Below are 19,128 nucleotides of genomic sequence, written 5' to 3'. Positions count from 1 at the left end.
CTCCGTTCAGCTGCGCCGTGCCTAGCCCAGCCCAGCCCAGCCCAGCCATGCCGCTGCCCCGCGTCCCGCCGGTGCTCCGCGCCGCCCTGCTGCTCGGCCTCCTCCTGCAAGCCGTCGCCGCCGAGTCGGTGAGTCCTGCCGGGCCGTGGGAGAGGAGAGGGGAGGGTCTCCCCCGCCTGCGAGCCCCGGGAGGGAAGGGTGCTCCCGGTGCCGGGGGGCAGGTGACCCGGCTGCTCCCTGCCGCGCCGGGCCGGGGCTCTCGGCCGGGGCTGCGCTTGGCGGCAGGTCCCGCTCGCCGGTAGCCTGAGAGCTAATGCCGCCGCTGCCCGCCCGGGGATCTGTCCGCAGCCATTTGTCCTTCTCCGGGGAAGCGGGGGCCAAAATGAGTTAATGGCAATAGGGCAGCTCCCAGTCCTTCCTCCGGTTCCCCTGCCTCCTTCCGGGCTTGCACGCCTCCGTCTGGTGCCAAAGCAGCGTTGTCCCGGCCCAGTCGTGCCAGGACTCCTGCCCTGTCAGTTACCAGTCCCTTTCTCTCCGCTACGCAGTGGTGAGCCTCGTCTTGCTCTTCTGTAATCGGGGCTGGTGGAATTGGAGCAGTACAGGGTAAAAGGGTATGTGATAGAAATGAGTGGCTCTCCATTACAGCTTTGATCTCCAACTGCTGGTCATGGACTTAAATCCTTTAATCCCTCTTTTATTGTGTGTGTGTGATGGGTTAGATACGTGCAATGCATTACAGCACCTGGGTAGACTTTCCAGTCTTACCTGAGTTTGGTTGTGCCCGTACCTGGTGTCCTTCTCTGTGTATCAAACCTTCCTTGCTTCCACATGGGAGTGAAAAATGATGTATTTCCATGGAAAGTTTAAGAGTCTCTTAACTATATAATGAGGTGAAACAGTTTGGATGCTTCAAGCTGGGCACACATGGGATCTTCATGGTGAAGCAGAGATTTTGGAATTCTGCCTTCCCTTCTGTTTGTTTGTTTTCGTTTGTGTGTGTCTGTCTTGCTGATAGTGCAGTCAGGACAGATTCCTCTGCTAGTCTGAAAGAGCTGCTGAGATTAAAGTAACTGCAGGAGATCAGGGGTTCTCAAAACGAGGTTTAATCATCCACACTGCTTCCTTCTGGACTGAAGGCTGGGTGGGCAGATCAGAACTGATAAGGCTCTGCTGCTCCCTCTAATAGGGACACAGGGTTGGGGGGTTGCTGGTTGTAGAGTAGGAAACTGCCACAGAGAGCATCTGTAGTAATTGTCAGCTACTCTGTGCTAAGACCCACCAGCCCAAATCCACTTTACTCTAATCTGGTGTCTTTATCCCTTCTATTAAGCACGTGAATTGCTCATTTGAGAACTGGCCCAAACTAGTAGGGCAAAACTTTGGGGCAGATAGCATCTGGAAGTTGCATTGACTGTGTTTGGTATGAAATGTAACTTGGTGTCCCTGGGGAACCGAGTGGTCTGCAAGCATCGGATTTCTGCAAAGACAACAAATTTTGCACAGATGTATTCTGTTCTTCTGTAAATCCTTATATAGAACTTGTACGGAGTATTTGTCCGTATCTTTTAAGCTACTTAAGGTGGAGTGTATGCTTGAGAAGTAACACTGCCCTACTATAAAGCCTTATCCAAACAAATTGTTTGGGTTACAGGTTGCTGGGGAGGAGATGAGGATGACACACTGTTTGGGAGAGCTCTGCTGGTGCTCCTCCCATATTTTTTTTATTTTTTTTTTAATAGTACTGCCAAAACGTGCAGAGCTGCACAGTACATGGCTCTTAGTTTTTCTGTGCAGGCAGGGTGAAGACAGGTAGCTGTTTCTTAACAAGACGGGGATTGTATTTCTTGCGCTTATGTAAGAGCATGGCTTTTGAGAGTGATTCGGTGCTTGAATATTTCCCTGAGCCTGTACAAACAAAAATGCCTTGGCTCCTTTCCCCTTGCGTGGCTTTCTGGTGTAGATGAGACTTCTCCACGTGAAGCAATCTTGGATGTGTAACAGGGTGGGGAATATTACTGAAGTGCTGAAGTGTGATGTTGGTGCTTAGGCTGTGAGTGGGTTGTGTTACAACAGCCCAGCAGCCTTATGTGAGAACATCATCTTGTTCCTGGGGGTGGAGGGGTGGAGGTTGGAGCTGAAGCCTGACATCTCCCAGTGGTCCCCAGCCCTCTCTGGTTGAGTGCTTTAGAAAGCAAAGGCTGTGCAGGCAGGGTGCTCCCCTCTGCTTGGGCTGTGCGAGGATGGGGTTGCTGCAGAAGATGCTTTAGGGGCCTGCTGCTGGGGACGAGCAGAAAGCCACCAATGCAGCCAAGACATGGGATCAGTGGAGTTGACGAAGGACTTGAGGTCTGCCTTGCTTGGGCAGAGTAGCATTATTGCACTCTCCCTGTGTTTTTAGCATCTAGAAGTGCCCCGGGCAGCACAGGAGGGAAGCAGGGGGTATTCCCCTGCAGCAGAGGTATCTGCCTGCTGCAGGCTTGGGCTGCTCTTATGTTTGACTAAGCTGCAAGAAGGCTCTGAGTGCCCTGAGCTCAGCAGGGCCCTAGCAGTGCTAATGGGCTTCAAGGTCATTGCAGCCGTCCTACTTTTCTGCCTTGCAGTACGCAGAAAAAGTCTCTGTGCAGCACAGCGTTGTGTTTGTGTGTTCCTAGCAGTATAGACAAGCAGAAATCCCGATGCAGAAGCTGCTGGGAGAGGGGGGAGGCTTCGTGCTGTTTGTGGTCTCTGTTTGCTGGTTTAAAGCAATCATGCTTGGAGGCCTCCTGATTGGCAAAGCTGGTGTCTTGTTGATGATAGCTGTGTTTGGAAAGTAGTGCAGCATTATTAATGTTAAAACCGGTTTGGCTTGTCCTGCTGCCATTGATCCCCGAGGCCTGTTCTTTCAGCTCTTTGCCCAGTTTCTCATCTGTCCCTCCCAATCAAATCAAGACATTGCTATCTGCACGTTTTACTTTATTTTACCTTCTGACTTGGCAAACACATGGGGCAGCTGAACATGTGGAGCAAATCCTTGCTTTGCTTCAGCCTCCCTAAAACACAGAGCAGCAAAATTACAGTGTCTAAGGTGATGTCCCTTAGTCCTGAAAGGAAGGAGCCCATGACTTCTAGTAGCTGAACCTAGAGCTGGCTGTGGGTATGAAAGGCCTGTAATGTGTAGAAAGAAATAGCCTCTCTAGTAGCTTGCACCTTGTCGAACTGCATGCACAGTTCCTGGGGTGGGAGTTCAGGGGTGCGGGGTCCCTCTGCAGCCCAGGACCTTGTCTATACTAGACATGGAGGTACCCACATGGGTGGGAGCAGTCGCCCCTGCAGTGCTTGGGGCACAGTCAGGGAAACAGCCCTGCTGCCCAGTTCTCATCCGTCTTAAGTGCCTGCCAGCTCCCATGCTGGAGAGCACTTCCTTGGGGTTCAGTTTTCCAAACAGCTTATGCAAGAGGCAAATCGCAGCTGAACTTGGTACTTTCCAGACTCACGATACCAGAGACTCATTCACTCTAGGAAGTTAAGGCTGTTAGCCAGCATGATTGCTCTCTTCCCTGCCCCTCCTGTTGTTGTCTCCCAAAGCTTTGGCACTTTGAGGTCCTGCAAAAGCCTAGATCCAGTCCAACAACAGTGAAAATGTTTTTCCCTGTACGTCTTCCCCTCTCCCCTCCAAGCCTCTGTTAATGGCTTTACCATTGCTTTGAGCTCTCTGAATGGTAGGGGTGGGGAGGCCATTTGCTGGTCTCAGATGCCTGAAGTGGAGCCTAATGGGGCCTTGTCATGGTTTCCTGTGGTGGCTTACTGCCTTCTTGATACACTTGTGTCCCACTTCTACCACAAGCTGGAAGCTGCTAACTTGACTTTCAGAGTGATGATGGAGAGGAGGGACTCTGGCTGGCTGCTTGGCATGCAGACATCAGCACAACTCCTGCAGCTACTTTTCCCTTCCCTCTGACTCCTGGTGTTGGGGAATGCTCCGTGGAAAACACGCTGGCTGCTTGAATCCACTTGGCTATAAGTTAACACTGCATTGTGTTGCATTTTGTGTGTGTTAAGTTCTCTCTCAAATGGACAGATTGATGGACCTTGTCTTTACAATCAACATTTTTTTTAATTCAGTGATAGTAACTGTACCAATAAAGGAGGCATGATAACTGTGGTTCTATGGTCTGCAATGTAAATGACTTAAGTTGACTCATAAGATTACTTGATTAAGTTACTGTGGCTCGCTGATGCCGCAGAGCTCCCCAGCTATTGCTTTCGCTAGACAGAACAGAGTGTCCATCCTTCAAAACACTTCCTTGCTCTTGAGTTAACATTTATCCTCTTCAGCCTGCTCTTAGATCCTTGCAGCTGCATTCTCCCCCTCCACTCATTACAGCTTGTTCCTTAATGCTCTGTAACAACAGCAGGGTTGTGCTGCTTTTGCAGCCTCAAACTAGAAGCTAATGCCGTTGAAGCACTACAAAACCAGTGGGGACAAACCCTGCGCATGCCTGACCTCCGGGCTGCTGTTGCAGAGCATATGTGGCTGTTTGTTTGAGACTTGGTGGAATGCAAATGCTTTAAATTAAGGATTCAGATGATTTGCACTAGAATGAGACTCATGTGATGAGACTGGGCTTGGTGGCTCTGAATAGACAGGGCAGCCTAGTTAAAGAATTTAACTTATAATAAGCTACTGCTCTGAGGGGCTATAAAAGATCCTACATTAATGAACTATTAGGGCTGTACTTCTGGATTAGTTCAGACTTCTTTTTTTTTTTTTTTTTTCTTTAAGTGTGTGCCTGAATGGTCGTCCAGCAAATGCTTCTGCTTCTGACCAGCTCTGCTGTGTGTCACCATCAGCCCTGACTCGCAGCAGTCATGCTCTCTTGACTCAGGGTTTCTGGCACTTGCATGGCCTCGCAGCTCCCGGACACTCTGCTGTCACCCTCTGAGTAACAGCCCTGGCCCCTTACCCAAAGCAATGACTCAGACTTCCGAGGTGCTGCAGCACAGAGGTGGATCTCTTCTTACGGGGTTAGAAGAGGGGTGACAAGCAAAACTAGTGCTGCTTGGCAGACGATCTGTGCTGCCCTCAGCACTGAGCACCTTCGCTGCTGCCTCTTGTCTAATCTGCCTCACATTGTGGCTATGGCGGGCAAAAAAGCTATTGGGGCTCTGACATATGACTGCTGCCAGTAGCTGAGCTAGTGTTGGCACAGGCAGATCAGAAAATGGCCTTGTCTTGAGCAACCACTAACTTGCTCTGGCAGCTCTGTGGTTGCTGCGTTTTCAGACAGATAAAGTTGGAAACCAGAGTTGCATGGGGGAGAGGGGAAGGCAGTAGTATTATCTGAAATGACTGAAAGCATTCAGAGCAAGCTGAAGGAGTGGAAAGTCTCAAAAGAGAGGGTTAAATACTTAATCCTGAATCTGGAGAAAATGTCAGTGTAGGAGGGGAAAACACGCAAGATGTAGCCACGTCCCTCTCAGTTTCTGAAGGCTGGCTCACTTCAAAAATACACTTCTTGTAAAAGTCTTATTTTTGCTGGAAATATGCACTCTTGTCAGTTTTATTCTTAAATCCTTTGAGGCTGAGACTCTGCTTATAAAATGCCAAGAGGCTGCTGTTAGACAAATTATTGGGATAACTTAAAAATCAAAGCAGTTAATTAAAATCTTAGAGAGACACTCCTTGGGGTGGGAAGGAGACTGGGAGACCCATAGCACTGTTACCCAAGCAGCTAGTGTCATGTCAAACAAAAACAAGGTTTCTTCTTGCTTAAACAAATTGTGTTCTGTCAGGGAAAGCAGAGCCGGCTATGGGAAGGATTCCTCTCTTCTGATGTTGTTCTGCCTTAGCTGCTGAAGGGGAAAAGGTGTCTCTACCACAGTTCAGCTAAAACTGTGCTGCTGTCTGCTGTAAAACTTGAATACAAAGTGATGCGGCCTTGTCCCATTTACCTTGCTGCTTGCTGCGAGGCTAACCCTGTCTCCTGCCCTTTAGCTGCCATTACAGTCAAACTGTAGCAATAAAAAGAAATGTTAACGTGCATTAGTGGCTGTGAAAGTGCCTGCCTTGGACTTGCACCAAAATGGCCTGCATGGCACAGTAGCCAGATATCTCGGTGCTTAAGGTGAGGTGACTGAGGGGAGCATGGCTGGAAGGAGGATGCCTGGCATGATGGGGTGCTGCCAGGCTGGCTTGGAGAGGAGTGGGACCCATAGGTGGAGGGATGGATCCTGGCCAGCTTAGTGCCAGGAGGGTGGCAGAAGCTTCTTTTGTGGGCTAGTATGCCCCTTTAAAAACAGAGAAACTTCTCTTCCCCAAGTGGAAATACAGTCCGTAGTGATGTCAGAAGCTTTTGCTTGGAAGACGCTGTTCCCAGTAAGATAAATATTTATTGCAAATCCACAGTGTGCAGTGGAGCAGATTCTGGAGCCAGGATCTTGCAGGAGACTGTTTATGTGCGGGCTGTTCTTGGCGCTAATTCTAAATTTCCCGAGGCTGAGTATGAGGAGCTGGTCCTGCATGTTGGTTAGTAAACGACTTGCTAGTCCAGCCAAGCACAGGCTTTGCAGAGCCAAGGAAGGAGTGACCAAAACAATAGCTGGGTCCCTCTGCTCCTTGCTGTGACAGTGTGGGTGCAGAGATGTGGTCAGGGAGGGCTGGAAAACTGCTGCCAGCTGCTCACCCCCTGCTCGGAAAGGGGCGGAAGCCTGGCTGGGAGTCCAGAGCTCTCCAAGAGAGGAAAATGCTCCTGGGAGTGACAGGTTTCCCAAAGTACAGCTGCATGATCCCCAATAGCACACGCTGTGTCTGCTGCTTTCTGGGCCAAAGCCAAGGCAACCTCTGCACAAGTTGGGAATGTCTCTATTAAAAAACAAAACAAGAAAAAACCCCACGCACTGAAACCCTGTCTCTGCTGCTGTAGCTAACTAGGAAAATCCCTGTCGTTGAAATGCTTGTTTGTATAAATGCTTACATGGGTATAGCCTGATAGCAGAATGGTACAACTACGCTGTGTCAAGTGCTTTTGTGCTGATAACTTCCTCTGCTACAATTTTTTGCTGGTATCTTTGCCAACAGAGCAGAACTTTAATAGTGTAACTGTGCTGGCAGAGCTCAACTGCCTGGGCTAAGCCTGAAGCTTTGGGCTACTACTTCTGATTAGATTAAAACAGATTGTGGGAGGGGAGGCATTTGTAGGGTGCAGCATTGGGAATCTTGACTGTACAAACAAGCTGAGATTAGCTGCATGGTGAGCCCGCTAGGAAAGGCACCCTTTGAAGTTGGGTGTCTGCCTGGCTTAATTTTGCTAACACTCTGGCATGAGGGAGCATAAAGATCCCGCAAATGCATGTCATGCATTTGTTGCCAAGTGGAAATTCTCCTTCTGTGTGCGTCCAGGGAAATATTGGGGCGTAGCTGTATTCTAGGAAAGGGCAATGAGGGCAGGCCTATCCCCAGCGTGAGGGGGAAATATGATATATGAAATATCCCAAGCCTGAAGTATCAGCATGAGAAATCATCCTTGATGGAAAAGCTGCCTTGCTGGGGCCTTTATATCCTTGGTTTTTTCCACAGGCAAGGATGCAATAGGAGCCTCCTGGTATAGAGTGGGGCAACTCAGAGTGACTCATGAGCCAGAAAAACTTCCTTTTTTAACCTTGACTAGATTTCTCCAACTTAGGAACTGAGCCCTGGGCAGTGAAGTATATGAAATACCTATGATCAGGTTTGTAAATACCATAAAAAATAGAATCTCTTCATGAACTAGGCGTGTATCACTGCCCATGACGTGGGGAACCTTTCAGGGGTGTGAAATGTCTCTGCTGCAGTTGTTTTCCTCCTGAGTCACATGAGAGCTCCTGCTTTTCCCTCCTGCAGTTTTCCTCTGAACCTTATCTTTATTTGCTTCAGGGCAAGTGATTGACCCGCAGCTATCTGCAACTGCCTGCTGAGCATTATCTCCTCTAGCTGAAAGCGGGAAGCAGTCATCTTCTTCCCGCTCTGGCTTTTGTAGGTCTCCCGGAGCTGGGCATTGACTATTTAGAGCAGCTGTTTTGCCACCGTTGCAATAAACAGATCCCAGCATGTGCCTGTCTGGTAAAGGACTCAATCTTTATGGCTTTGCTCTTGGTTGATAATCAGGCAAGAGCAGTTAAACAAGAATTCATTCCTTTGTAATCTCTACGTCCTCCTCCTGCTTGCTTCTATCGCATGGCCTGAAAGGCACACGCATACCGTGTGGTCTGAAGAGAGCAGACTGTGTGTAAGCAAACGCACACGAGTTAAAAGGTAACTGAGGTTTGACTTTGTAAGTGCAGGGAAGCCTATTTTGAGCAAGCAGAGCCTGGGAGGATTCATCCCTCCTGCAGGGAAGGCACCCGTGACAGCGAGTCGCTCTCCAGAGCCTGGGATTACGGTGTAATTGTCACGGGGATTATGCCTCTGCTGCCACATGAGCCCCCAGGAGAGCTGCTTGTGGCGACACAGCTTAAAGAATCACACAGGGAGTGGGGGCAAGTGGGGGAGTGACCCAGGCTGAGGCTGTGTTAGTGCTGGACGTGTGTTACTGCACTCTGCCACCACGTAGCACGTGGGCTGCTGAGTGTGAGCACACAGGACTGGTTATGTGGCTGCAGGGAGATGGATACCTGGTTGGACAGGGACTGGGGATGCTTCTCTTAAGTCACCTTGAATGAGTGACAGTTTTACCAGCTGAACAGCCTGTATGTTGCTCTTGCTCTGTCCTATTAAGCAAGACCCTGTTCCTTGCTTGTATTCCTGAGTACAATTCAAAAAATAAATACATTTTTTCCCTCTTTGGTAAGAGGCACAAAGAGACAGCATGCAACAACTGGTCTGGGGTACTGGAGATGCAGTGCTATCACCTGCTGCCAGCCAAGAACTGCCTGCAAGCCCTGATCTGTACTTCTGTCTTTGATTTCCCCCTTAGACCTCAGAGACATTGCAGATTTACCTTTATGGCTCACTGTGGTGCAATTGCACCTGTACAATGGCTGTTGGAGAGGACATGGGCAAGGCTGGCTTTGCCCAAAGCCACTGTGCCTGTGGTCCTGCTCTAGGACTGCTTGAAAAGTGTTGAGCAAAGGCACGGTAGTATTTAACCATGTCTGGAAGACTCGGGGTGAGCCTGTCATGCAACTAAATACACGTGTGCCTGGATGGGAGCTGTTCAACTTCTGTCCCTTGGTACAGAGGCCAGCGTGGGCCATGTGTGCTGCAAATTATGTGGGACAGACTGACCAGGAACAAAAGGTAAAATGGTACCCTCCAAGCATGGGCACAAGGAGCCGTCACAAGTGGATTTCATTTTTTTTTTTTTCACTGCGGCTGATGTGTTGAAGGAGTTAGGTGTGACCTAGATTGAAATACTGATATTTGCTTTCCTCTCAGGACAAAAGTGACTTTTGTTTTGGGTTGGGTTTTTTTTTTTTCCCCCTACATAGAGCTGGAGCATGGAGGGAGGGGAGAGGAGGGAGTAAAGGGTCTTTTGGGAGGAAATATAGACCCTTCCCTTACTAGTCTGGCAGGAGCTGCCTCTGCCGGAAGCTCATGTCGCTTCTAATAACTTTCTTTTAATGTTTATTAAGATGGGAAGATAGAGCTGTCTTTGCCTGTTACCTCACTGCACGCCTCCCTCCCTTGGAGGTCAGCTCTATTTGGCTGACTCTCACCGATCTGAGCCACCCCGTTTCCAGCACTGTGTGGCTCTTCAGCTTTCCTGCTTTTGGGGAGCTGGCGTGCTTCAAGGGGATGAGCTCAGCTCCTAACCCCTGCTCCTTTGCATGCTTTGTGTGAGCTTTAAAACCTTCCTGGTTTGCGTGCTTCTGCAAGAGCTTGGTGGAAGTGAACCATATGGAAATCCCTTCTCTTGGGCTCGGTGGTTTACAGAGCTTTGCATCCTTGCACTGGAAAGGCCCCATTGGATTCGGTGCTCTTTGGTTCATGATGCAGGACAGCACGAGGGCCAGGGTGGTAGCTTTGCAAGAACGATCTCTTAATAACCAGGCTCCAAGGCTGGGGCATATGGCCTGTTGCTCGTGTCATCCAGGAGCCCTTTCTTGTTGAGCTGATTCAGATATGCATTGTGGTGGTGAGGTGACATCTGTCCGTGACAGCACAGGCCTGGGAAAGATATATTGTGTAATACTGCTCGCTGAAGTGAAATGAGGTGATCTGTACAACTGTCCCCTAGTACAGAGCACCTGAGAAAAGCCCCAGCAGCAGTTTACATTTATCTGTCCCTACAGACTACAAAGAGTTAACAGGTCTGCACCTCTGCCCTCTCTTCTGCCACCTCCCAGGCTGGCCCAGCTCCATGTGCTTTTGTCTAGGAAAGATTGACTTTCACCTTGCTCCTGTTTACTGCTAGACTTGTGTACACAGTGCTGGGGAGGGAGATGCAGGAGCGAGTGCTGGGTCTCTGTGCCAAAGTTATAAACTTGATAAAAAGCTCCCTGCATTTCGGATGCCTGAGTGTCTGCAGGTCTGACTTCCTTTGCAGCTTGCTGGCTGTGACCCTTCTAAGAAGATTTAATGAACTCTGTGTTTGATCAGAGAAAAGGACCAGCCGTAAAAGCCCGTTCCATGTCTGGAAACCTTTGTCTCTGCCCCCAAACATCGTTTTGGGTTTTTTTTAAGCGGTTTGCAAAGGCTGTGGTGAGGATGTGTGGGCTGTGGCAGGCGAGCTGCCTGTGTTTGTTATTTCCCAGAACTAGCCAGCGGCTGGGGAAATGCACACATCGAACAGAAACTTTGCTTGCTCCCTCAATAAATAGATGTTCTTGCTTTGAGAAGAGGCTAGTGGTATGCTGGAGCTGTAAGTGAAGGCCCCAGGAGCACAGAATGGAGCAGGGTGGGCTAGGGATGGAGCACAGCATAGCTGCAAGCCCCTGCCTGGGGTACCAGGGGTGTGATTCCTGTGCCTGAACTGAGCAAACAGTGTCTGGCTTCATCCAGTAGTGCAGCCAGTCTCAGGCTCAAACATGAGACCTCTGTGCCTGGCTTTTCCAGGAATGACGCTCATAGTTCACGTGCCTGACATGCTGGTTGTCTGGCGGGGAATAAACTTATTTTTTTGCCACTGGCAGGCAGGAAAAGCTTCTGCTCCCCAGCATGTTGGTTAATCCCCCTTGGTGCTTACTGGGGATAAAGCTGCTTAACACAAGGAAGAAATCCTGGAACTAGACTCCTGCAGAAAAGGTTGATTTTTGTACAGACCGCTCCTAGAGAGGAGCATATTAATAGTAGGGCTCGACTTCAGCTGCTGAGGTGAGGTGGGGCTGTGCAGCCTCCCAGTCCGACTCTGCCAGCAAGTCCTTGGCCTGGCTCCAGTGCTGAGATAACAGGTGGTGGAAAGGAGACTCCGCGCAGCGCTGGTGCCCTTCTCCAGCTGGCAGTTGCAGAAGGTGTTAAGCTGAATGTGGCCAGAGACGACTTGGCAAGGGCTGACCATCGTCCTGCGGCAGTTTCCTAGCTTTTTCGTCTTGGCTGCAGCCTGCCAGCTGAGAGGAAGCACAGGCACCTTCCATGGGGCCTGTTCACCTGGTAGCGGAGCTGTAGGGAGGCCTGAATCCTCTTGGAAAGAGGTGCACTTTTTAAGCAATACTCCAGCGAGCTCTTTATGTGGCACTTGGGAAGCCTGAAGCCCTTGCTTTTAAGTCTGTGAAAGTGCCTGTGTGCCTTCTCGCAGGTGTGTATGCGAGGAATGTGCCTGCTCCAGACCTGCCCCGTGAACACGGCACTCCAGTGTTAACTCTTCCTGGGCTGCCCGTGCCCCAGGTCCCAGTGGGAGCCTGCTCCTTAGGAGAGCATGTCTCGAAACCTGGACTGTAAGTGTGGAGGTGCCCAGCAGCCCTCTTACTTCCCTGGCAGATGAATCTGTAAAATGAGGCTCGCTGCCCACAAGAAAAGTTTCCAGTATGGTTTGAGAAGCTCTCATGGCTTCCAGGAACTTCCCTGTCCTTGCTCAAGAGGATGATGAAGAGCAAGTTCGGGGAACGCTCCCATATAATCTCCTTTAAGCTTGTGAGTCAGTAATTTCCTTGTTATGTCCTCTGGCCTGTAAACACTGTCTGTCCTGATTTAAATAGGTTTTTCTGATAGCCAAACCTGGTGCGTTCCACTGTATGTACTAATCACTGTGACTGTCTGCCACGGCTTTGCTCACGGCTGGGCTGATCTGATAAGGCCAGCCTGCTGTCCAGCCACTTGGTGGCTTAAACGCAGGTTTTCTTGAGCCGCCCTCATTAGGACATTAGCTAGCTGTGACTCATAACAAAGTACGGCATGAGCTGGCACAGGGGTGCGGCTCAGCGCAGTGCTTTTGCCAACATTGGTCTGCCCTGGCGCAGCCAAGTTATACAGATCTGCAGCAAACGTGTTCCCCAGCCCCAGTGCCCTATCTCGGGCAGATGGGAATTGGGCTCTTCCTGCCCCTTGATGAAATGGCCAGAAGCTGTCCTGGGAACAGCTACTGCATGCTGGCAGCAGTTTCCATAGCAGGTCTGGCTTTGGCTGGGTTTCACATATCTTGAAATGAATTTGCCTTGGAGCGAGTGATCCATAATGTTAGGAATGCCCGGTTCCAGGCTGGGAGGGGATTTCTTCCCAGCTGGCCTTCTTCCCCAGCCCCCTTCCCATCACCTAATGCCAAGCTCAAGCAGAGTGGAGACAGGGGGTCTAGGAGGAGAGCCGGCCTCAGCACTTCATGCCCTCTAGGCTGTTCATTTGGTTATCTTCCAGCAGAGTTGCTGGGGAAACCAAAGATGCCTCAATAAGCTAATGAAAAGCACATCTAGTAGCCACTGCTCCTTATGCAAAATGAGAAACATCTTGTCCTGACCACAAGGTCTTGTTTGTGGCAAAACCAGTATACTAATGGGCAGGGAAGTCTGGGCTGGAATCAGGGCTGGGGCTGTGGACAGAGGAAGCTGACACATGGGTTGTGGCTGATTGTTGGTCTTCGCTTGCAAGTGGATGTAATTCATCAGTCGGTGTCACTGCTGGGCTGTAGGATGGGCCACACCTGGGTGTGCAAGCAGGAAGGCTGGTGCCAGCTGCTCAGGGTCTCTCTGCTGCCCCAATGAAGCAGCAAGCGCTGGGGCTCCAGTGGTGCCACCCAGCTCTAACTGTCCCCACGAGTCTCTGATCCTCACCCCTGTGAGGCTGTAGCTCATGGTGAACCGGTACATTAAGAAGAGCCGTTGGATGTGCAGGACTATGGAGTAAAGGGATGTTTTAAAAATGCTCTCCTGGGTAGACAAGCCTTCAGAAAGACTTGCCAGTTTTTCTGTGGGGACAGCATGAAAAAATGTTGACAGCCTTGCCCCTAGCTATGGGACTTCTTGCCGTAGGGGAAGGGGTCAAGTTCCCCACACCCATGACTTCATGGATGTGGAAACATCTGGAGCTGCTGGAATCTGCAGGCTGGTGTTAAGCAACCTGAGAGCTCATACCTGTGGTGCCCTGACCAGGGCTGGCCCCAGGGCTGTGGGGCAAGGAGAAATAGTTCTGGGGAAATTGCATAACCTTGGTGAGGGCAGGAGGTTTGTGCTTGCGGCTCCTTGAAGGTCCAAGTGCAAACAAGCTCTGGTGTGTAAATTGCCATTGTGGCCAAACAGCTGATTCTCTGGGAGGCTTTCCTGCCATTTTGCTAAGGTGTGTCTGTAACTGATCTGGCCATAGGATCGTGGACTTCATTTTACAGACTTGTTTGTTTACATGCCTTTTAAGAAGTGAGGCAGGGCAAGCTCTTCCTTCAGGCAAGTCATTACCGATAGCAAGTGCTCTTGAATGTCATACTATATCGCACTGCAATTCAGCTGAACTGACAGACCAGTTTCTAACCCTTGGGTGATAAAATAGGTTTGTTCTCAGTACAAGAAGCAACGAATTGCCTCAGCATGAGGCTTTGGTGCTATGCAAAAAACTGACCTATAGGTGCCAGGCTTTTTCTCTGGGAGTAGCAAGTCCTTCCAAATCCCCACTTATCACAAACTGAAGGTATTGCTTTTCCAAATGCTTTTGCTGCAAACTCCTGACCAAGATCTTGTGTTATTTTCACCCTGTGTGTTCAAGCGAACCTCCTGAATCTGTAGCCATCGGGAAATTCCCCTCCCAGGCTGGCTCTCACTTCTGTTCTGAGAAACTCTAGGGGAATTTGGCTATTTCCAGGCTGGTGAAGATAATGCTCTTGGTGGAGAGGAAGTTCAGCTTTTAATGTTCTTCTGATGGAATTGATGTGCTCAGCACAGGCTCTGAACTCCTGACCTTTTGTGAAATGCTTCTGAGGAGTTGCCTGATACTTAACACTTTTCCACTCCCCTTTACAGGTGAGAGAAACAGAGACCATGGATGCCCGATGGCTTGACTACCCTGCCTCCGGAGACTTGCCAGATGATGAAGACATTGGCGAATTCAGGCCTCGCTTAACTTCTGATGGGTTAGATATAGATGAGGCATCTGGGTCTGGAGGTACGCAGGGAAGGGGGGGAAATGGATCTCCCTCAGTTGATGCTGTGAAATTTCTTCTGGCACCAGCCCATGAGTGATGGGCTAAGGGCAGAGCCAGAGCTCCAGAGGGAACTAGTGTCAGGTGGAGATGAGAAAGCCGTGTGAATCGTAGTCACTCACAGATGAGAACAGTGAAAGTGGTTGTACCATGATGTTGAATCACTCGGGGAGGACAGATGGAGTCCAGCCAGGCTTGTCTTGCTGCAAGTGAAGAGGCATTGCAGTGGCTGGATCTCTTTCATATTGAACTCCAAAGAACTTCTGAGAAACTTTAAAAAAATTTAAAAATAATAATTAAAAACATATCTGTTGTTGAGGCAGTGTTAAAAGGCTTAAAGTTAGTATCTCAGCTGAGGCCAAACAAGGTAAAGGACTAACTGATGTTCAAGTGAACTCTGTGACATGCAAAGTTCCCTGCCCAAACCAGTTTCTGTAGCTCCGTGTCCCCTTTATGTGAACATTTGTTCTCTAAAGGGGAAAGAACAAGTGCTGAAATCGGTGCCCAACATGTTTAGGCAGATCCAGTAACTAGAGGTTTGGCGAACTATCCTTTAGGGATGGGTGGTGAGAGCATTGCCTTCCATTGGCATTAGCTTAGCGAGCTATAGCAGACCTGCTTTGCAGGGTAACTCCTGATGATCTGCAGCAGGGGCCAGTGGATCCAGCTGAAGACCCCTCCCATGCAAGAGGTGTTGGTTTTAAGATTATGTCTCATCATCTTGTTCAATCAAAGCCATTAAATGGCAAAAGTACTAGTAGGTAAGGGGGAACTGTAGTCAGCAGAGAATAAGAGTCTTTGTCTGCACTTGCTGGCATTGCGGGAATTGTCTGAATTCTGGAAAAATAATGAGACGAAAACTTAGTGTCCTCTTTTTTTTTTTTTCTTCCCCACCCCATGCAGACTACTCAGACTCTGAAGATGCCATATATCTGACCACCATGGATACTCCTGTGGTAGGTATTGCCTCTGCATGTTATAAGCAACACGTAGCTACTCTGGTCTGTCTGTGAAGCTTTCTGAATACCCTTCCCCCTGCAAGACGTGGCATCAAGATGAATCTACCTGCATGAGCAGGAACAGTGTACTTGTAATGCACTAATCAAACTTTCTTTTCCCTGCACACCTTCCTACTTTCAATTGTAGGTAGGCTGGGTGCTACTGGGTGCTACCACTGATGGGTGTGGTTTGTCTATATTCTGTAGGTATCTGACAACTATATCCCTGGAGATACTGAGAGAAAGATAGAAGGTGAGAAGAAAAATACAATGGTGGACAATGAAATCATTCCAGACGAAGCTGTACCTGTCAAAGAGAACCTGTCCAACAAGATCTCCATGGCAAGCACAGCCAACAGCAGCATTTTTGAAAGAACAGAAGTCCTTACAGGTAATACTCCACCTTGTCCTGATAAATCATTAATACTGTAAATCAAAATAGTTTCTATTGTTCCCTGTTTTTCTGAGGAGCAGTTCCCTGCTCACAAGGGGAGTGAGATGCATTACCTCTGTGAGTACCTGTAGCAAGGTCACTTTTGCCTTCTAGTCCTTAAATGGCAGAAGAGCCTACTGCTTGCCTTGCTGGGCTAAACAGATTGGTTTTGAGCCTGCCAGCTGGGTGTTGGCTTAAGTGCCACTTAAGTTATGTAGCAGCTGCTCTGCTCTCAGATACTACCTTAACAAGAGGTGTATCTAGCCATAAATCAATGACATCATAGACTTTCATATCAAATGGAGGCATTTGCCTTCTAACCTTTGCCCAAGTCCTGCCTTTTTGTGAGCCTTGCCAAGAACCAAACAACCCCTCTAAGGGATTTGAACACCTAGTCAACTGTTACAAATCTAAGTACCTCTGTCTAGAGCAAAACCAAGTGACTGGCTTCCCCTCAGCATGTGGGACAGATCTGTCTCAAGGCACGCTTCATCAAGTACTTGGCCTGATGGTCCAAGTACAAACCTTGGCACATCTTGCTGATCTGCAGCCATCCTTCCAGTTGGAGGAGTGACTGGAAGAGTGGATTGCAAAGCCACCTAACAGAGAAGCTGTTGGAGTGCAACGAGTAGGTGCACAGCAAAGGATAAACTTCACTGGAGTCTTGTGGCTACCCTTGGTGTGAGGAGAGAGAAAATCTTGGTGGGTTTTTGTGGGTTTGTGGTTTTTGGTTGTTAGAGTGTTCTTTGGAGGGAGGTGTGGTGGTAGTAGGATGTTGCTATTTAATTGAAATGCAGAGTCCCCAGAGTGTGCTCACACAGGTAGTTAACAAAGCATTCAGATCAGAGCTATACCATTTTCCTGGAGTTGATGCTGTTTGTGGGTTGTGGTGGGGCTTTTTTGGGTGGGTTTTTTTGCTTTGTCTCCACGCAGGGAGGATGTCTTTTTGTCACAATTTTTCTTGCACTAAACCAGAAGATTAACATGAACTGTTTGATGTGGAACATGTGATTATTCTATGGTTGGATTGAAAGCAATTTATGGCATTTTCCAATAGCATCTGCTGTCACTGAAAATGCCAGCATGTATGGTGACAGACACAAGGGCAACGCTGACACTGGAGGCAGTTCTGGGGGCTGGTATCCTTAAGCAGATTTTGAGATGTAGCTGATTGTTTGGAGTTGTCCAGAAGTTTAGACTTATTCGTGCTCTTTTTTCCTCCTCAGCTCTCATTGCAGGAGGGGCGGTGGGCCTCCTGTTTGCTGTCTTCCTGATCCTCCTGTTAGTCTATCGCATGAAGAAAAAGGATGAAGGCAGTTACGACCTTGGGAAGAAACCGATCTACAAGAAAGCCCCTACAAATGAGTTCTATGCTTAAAGCTCAGCAGCACCTTGTGCCCATCAAGGGATGAACAGACTGTATGGAAACACTGTGCCCTCAGCTGAGATGTGCTGAACAAATGCTCTTTTGGGATTGAATATCAAAGCAACTGTGAGAAAAAACAAACTTCCTACGTGATCCTTCCCATCCTGCTCAGCTAACAAGGGCCCAATGAAATACAAAGAGTCTGAAAAAACCCTCAGTGTATTTTTTTCCTAAAGCTAGTGTGAAAAGAATAAAGATGCCAAATTTTCTGCTTGGTTTTATAGAGGGTATATAAACACAAAACAGACTGTATGGAAGCAAACACCATGTGTTTGCATCCAGTGTGCTGTGCTCAGATTGGCTGCTTCTATAGAAGATGGCTTTTTTTATAAACCTTGCTAATAGATGTCTTGCAGCAGGCTGTTGATGTGAAGCATTTTTGTGGAGAACTATTTATGTATCTCTTACACTACAGATAATGTTGCCTTATCAGGGAGTAAAAGGCCCATAGTGGCTCAAAATCCCTGAATGCCATAAAGGTCCTATGGGAATGTTTTCCCCAGGAGACTTCTGTCTCTTCCTGTCAGCCCCAGGCAAGGGTCGTTAGTCCATGAAATCGGGACAGCTAGTTTTGTTTGGCTACGATGACACCCTTTCCTTGCCTTCAGTCTCGTTAACTTTTTTGAGGATTGCTTGTAGGATATTTTTATAACAAAATTTTAAAGAAAATAGCCTAATGTTTATATAAAAGTTTGTAGAAATTGTTTTGAAAGAATAAAAAAAAATTACTTTTTTAATTTCCTCAGATTTATTTTTTCAATCCCTTTGTGTTTCCTTTGGCTGGGCATTTCTCTAGAGATGTTGTTTTATATGATTCATATTCTGAACTGAAGCAGAGTTAGCTACAGTGTGTTACAGGTTTCTTGTAGTTCTATAGCAGCTACTGTAGAGGATAAAGATATTTATGGTTTTCCCATAACTTTTTTAGGATTTGATTTTTTTAAAAATAGAATTATTTATAGTTTCTGAAATGGCTGCTCTTCTCATTTGGTAACTTCTATCCTTTTTATGTAAAACACTAATATAATGAGTCTCTGTGAAAACTATTTAAGCTTTATTCTGTGAATTTTAATTATAAATTCAAGGCAATAACTTCTAGGATTAATCTGTATGCAAAATTGGATTCATAATATGATTGAAGTAGGGAAAAGATGAGAGTATTTCTAGCCTGTAATATATTATAATCAGTACTATAGAGCTATATATTATATGTTTTACTGAGAAATATACAGTTAAGAGTGAGAAGGCTGGAGTTAATTCTTCAGCAGCTTTACAGTATGTAAGAGGCTTGATCTCGTTTGTACTGCTGTTTGTCCAGTGTCTTGTCTAGAGGACAGGTGGGCTTGTGCTAGGGAAGGCAGCTGGGAGCAGCCTGAGCCCTGCAGGCTCCGTTGCTGTGTCCCAGGCTGTGCCTGGAAGCAGGCTGCGGTCAGTGATGGGTTGGGTTTGATCCTCAGAGTTGGAGCAGAGATCCCTATCTGGAGTTGCTCTTTGAAGCAAACGTTGGAAGCTCCCAGTACAGAGAAAATAACTTTTTGTTTTGGGAGCTGGCTGCGCTGCAGAGTCCCCTGTGGTACTGTGCTGAGTACCTGCCTCTTGCAGAAGGCTGGCTTTGGTAGCTAGAAGTCTGTCTCGGTGGCATCTCCTACCTGGGAGCATTGAGCTTTCATAGATGGCTAGCTCTGAACCTCCTGCGGTGGGTCTTTCTTAATATATCATGTACATAGCTCCTACCTCTGCTGAGAGTTAGACCAATTCCCC

General features: G+C 48.2%; 1 protein-coding gene across 1 annotated transcript; it reads left to right on the top strand.

Annotated features, from left to right (window-relative positions):
- Window positions 1-67: 67 nt before the first annotated feature.
- Window positions 68-18,080, top strand: SDC4 (syndecan 4). Its single transcript, XM_010569717.1, has 5 exons — window positions 68-128; window positions 14,332-14,473; window positions 15,414-15,466; window positions 15,716-15,899; window positions 17,168-18,080. Exons 2-5 carry the CDS (start codon window positions 14,350-14,352, stop codon window positions 17,317-17,319), a joined length of 513 nt encoding a protein of 170 aa, XP_010568019.1. The 5' UTR covers window positions 68-128; window positions 14,332-14,349; the 3' UTR covers window positions 17,320-18,080.
- Window positions 18,081-19,128: the final 1,048 nt, after the last annotated feature.

Source organism: Haliaeetus leucocephalus, unplaced genomic scaffold, assembly GCF_000737465.1.
Source record: "Haliaeetus leucocephalus isolate CR32 unplaced genomic scaffold, Haliaeetus_leucocephalus-4.0 Scaffold273, whole genome shotgun sequence".
NCBI classification, from domain to species: Eukaryota; Metazoa; Chordata; class Aves; order Accipitriformes; family Accipitridae; genus Haliaeetus; species Haliaeetus leucocephalus.
This window is presented reverse-complemented; position numbering and strand designations above follow the sequence as displayed.

Excerpts from the sequence above, each read along its gene's own strand:
- SDC4 (XM_010569717.1), top strand. The coding sequence starts at position 14,350 with ATGGATGCCCGATGGCTTGACTACCCTGCCTCCGGAGACTTGCCAGAT. Across the intron at positions 14,474-15,413 it reads TGAGGCATCTGGGTCTGGAG|ACTACTCAGACTCTGAAGAT; the intron begins GTACGCAGGGAA and ends CACCCCATGCAG. Across the intron at positions 15,467-15,715 it reads CCACCATGGATACTCCTGTG|GTATCTGACAACTATATCCC; the intron begins GTAGGTATTGCC and ends TATATTCTGTAG.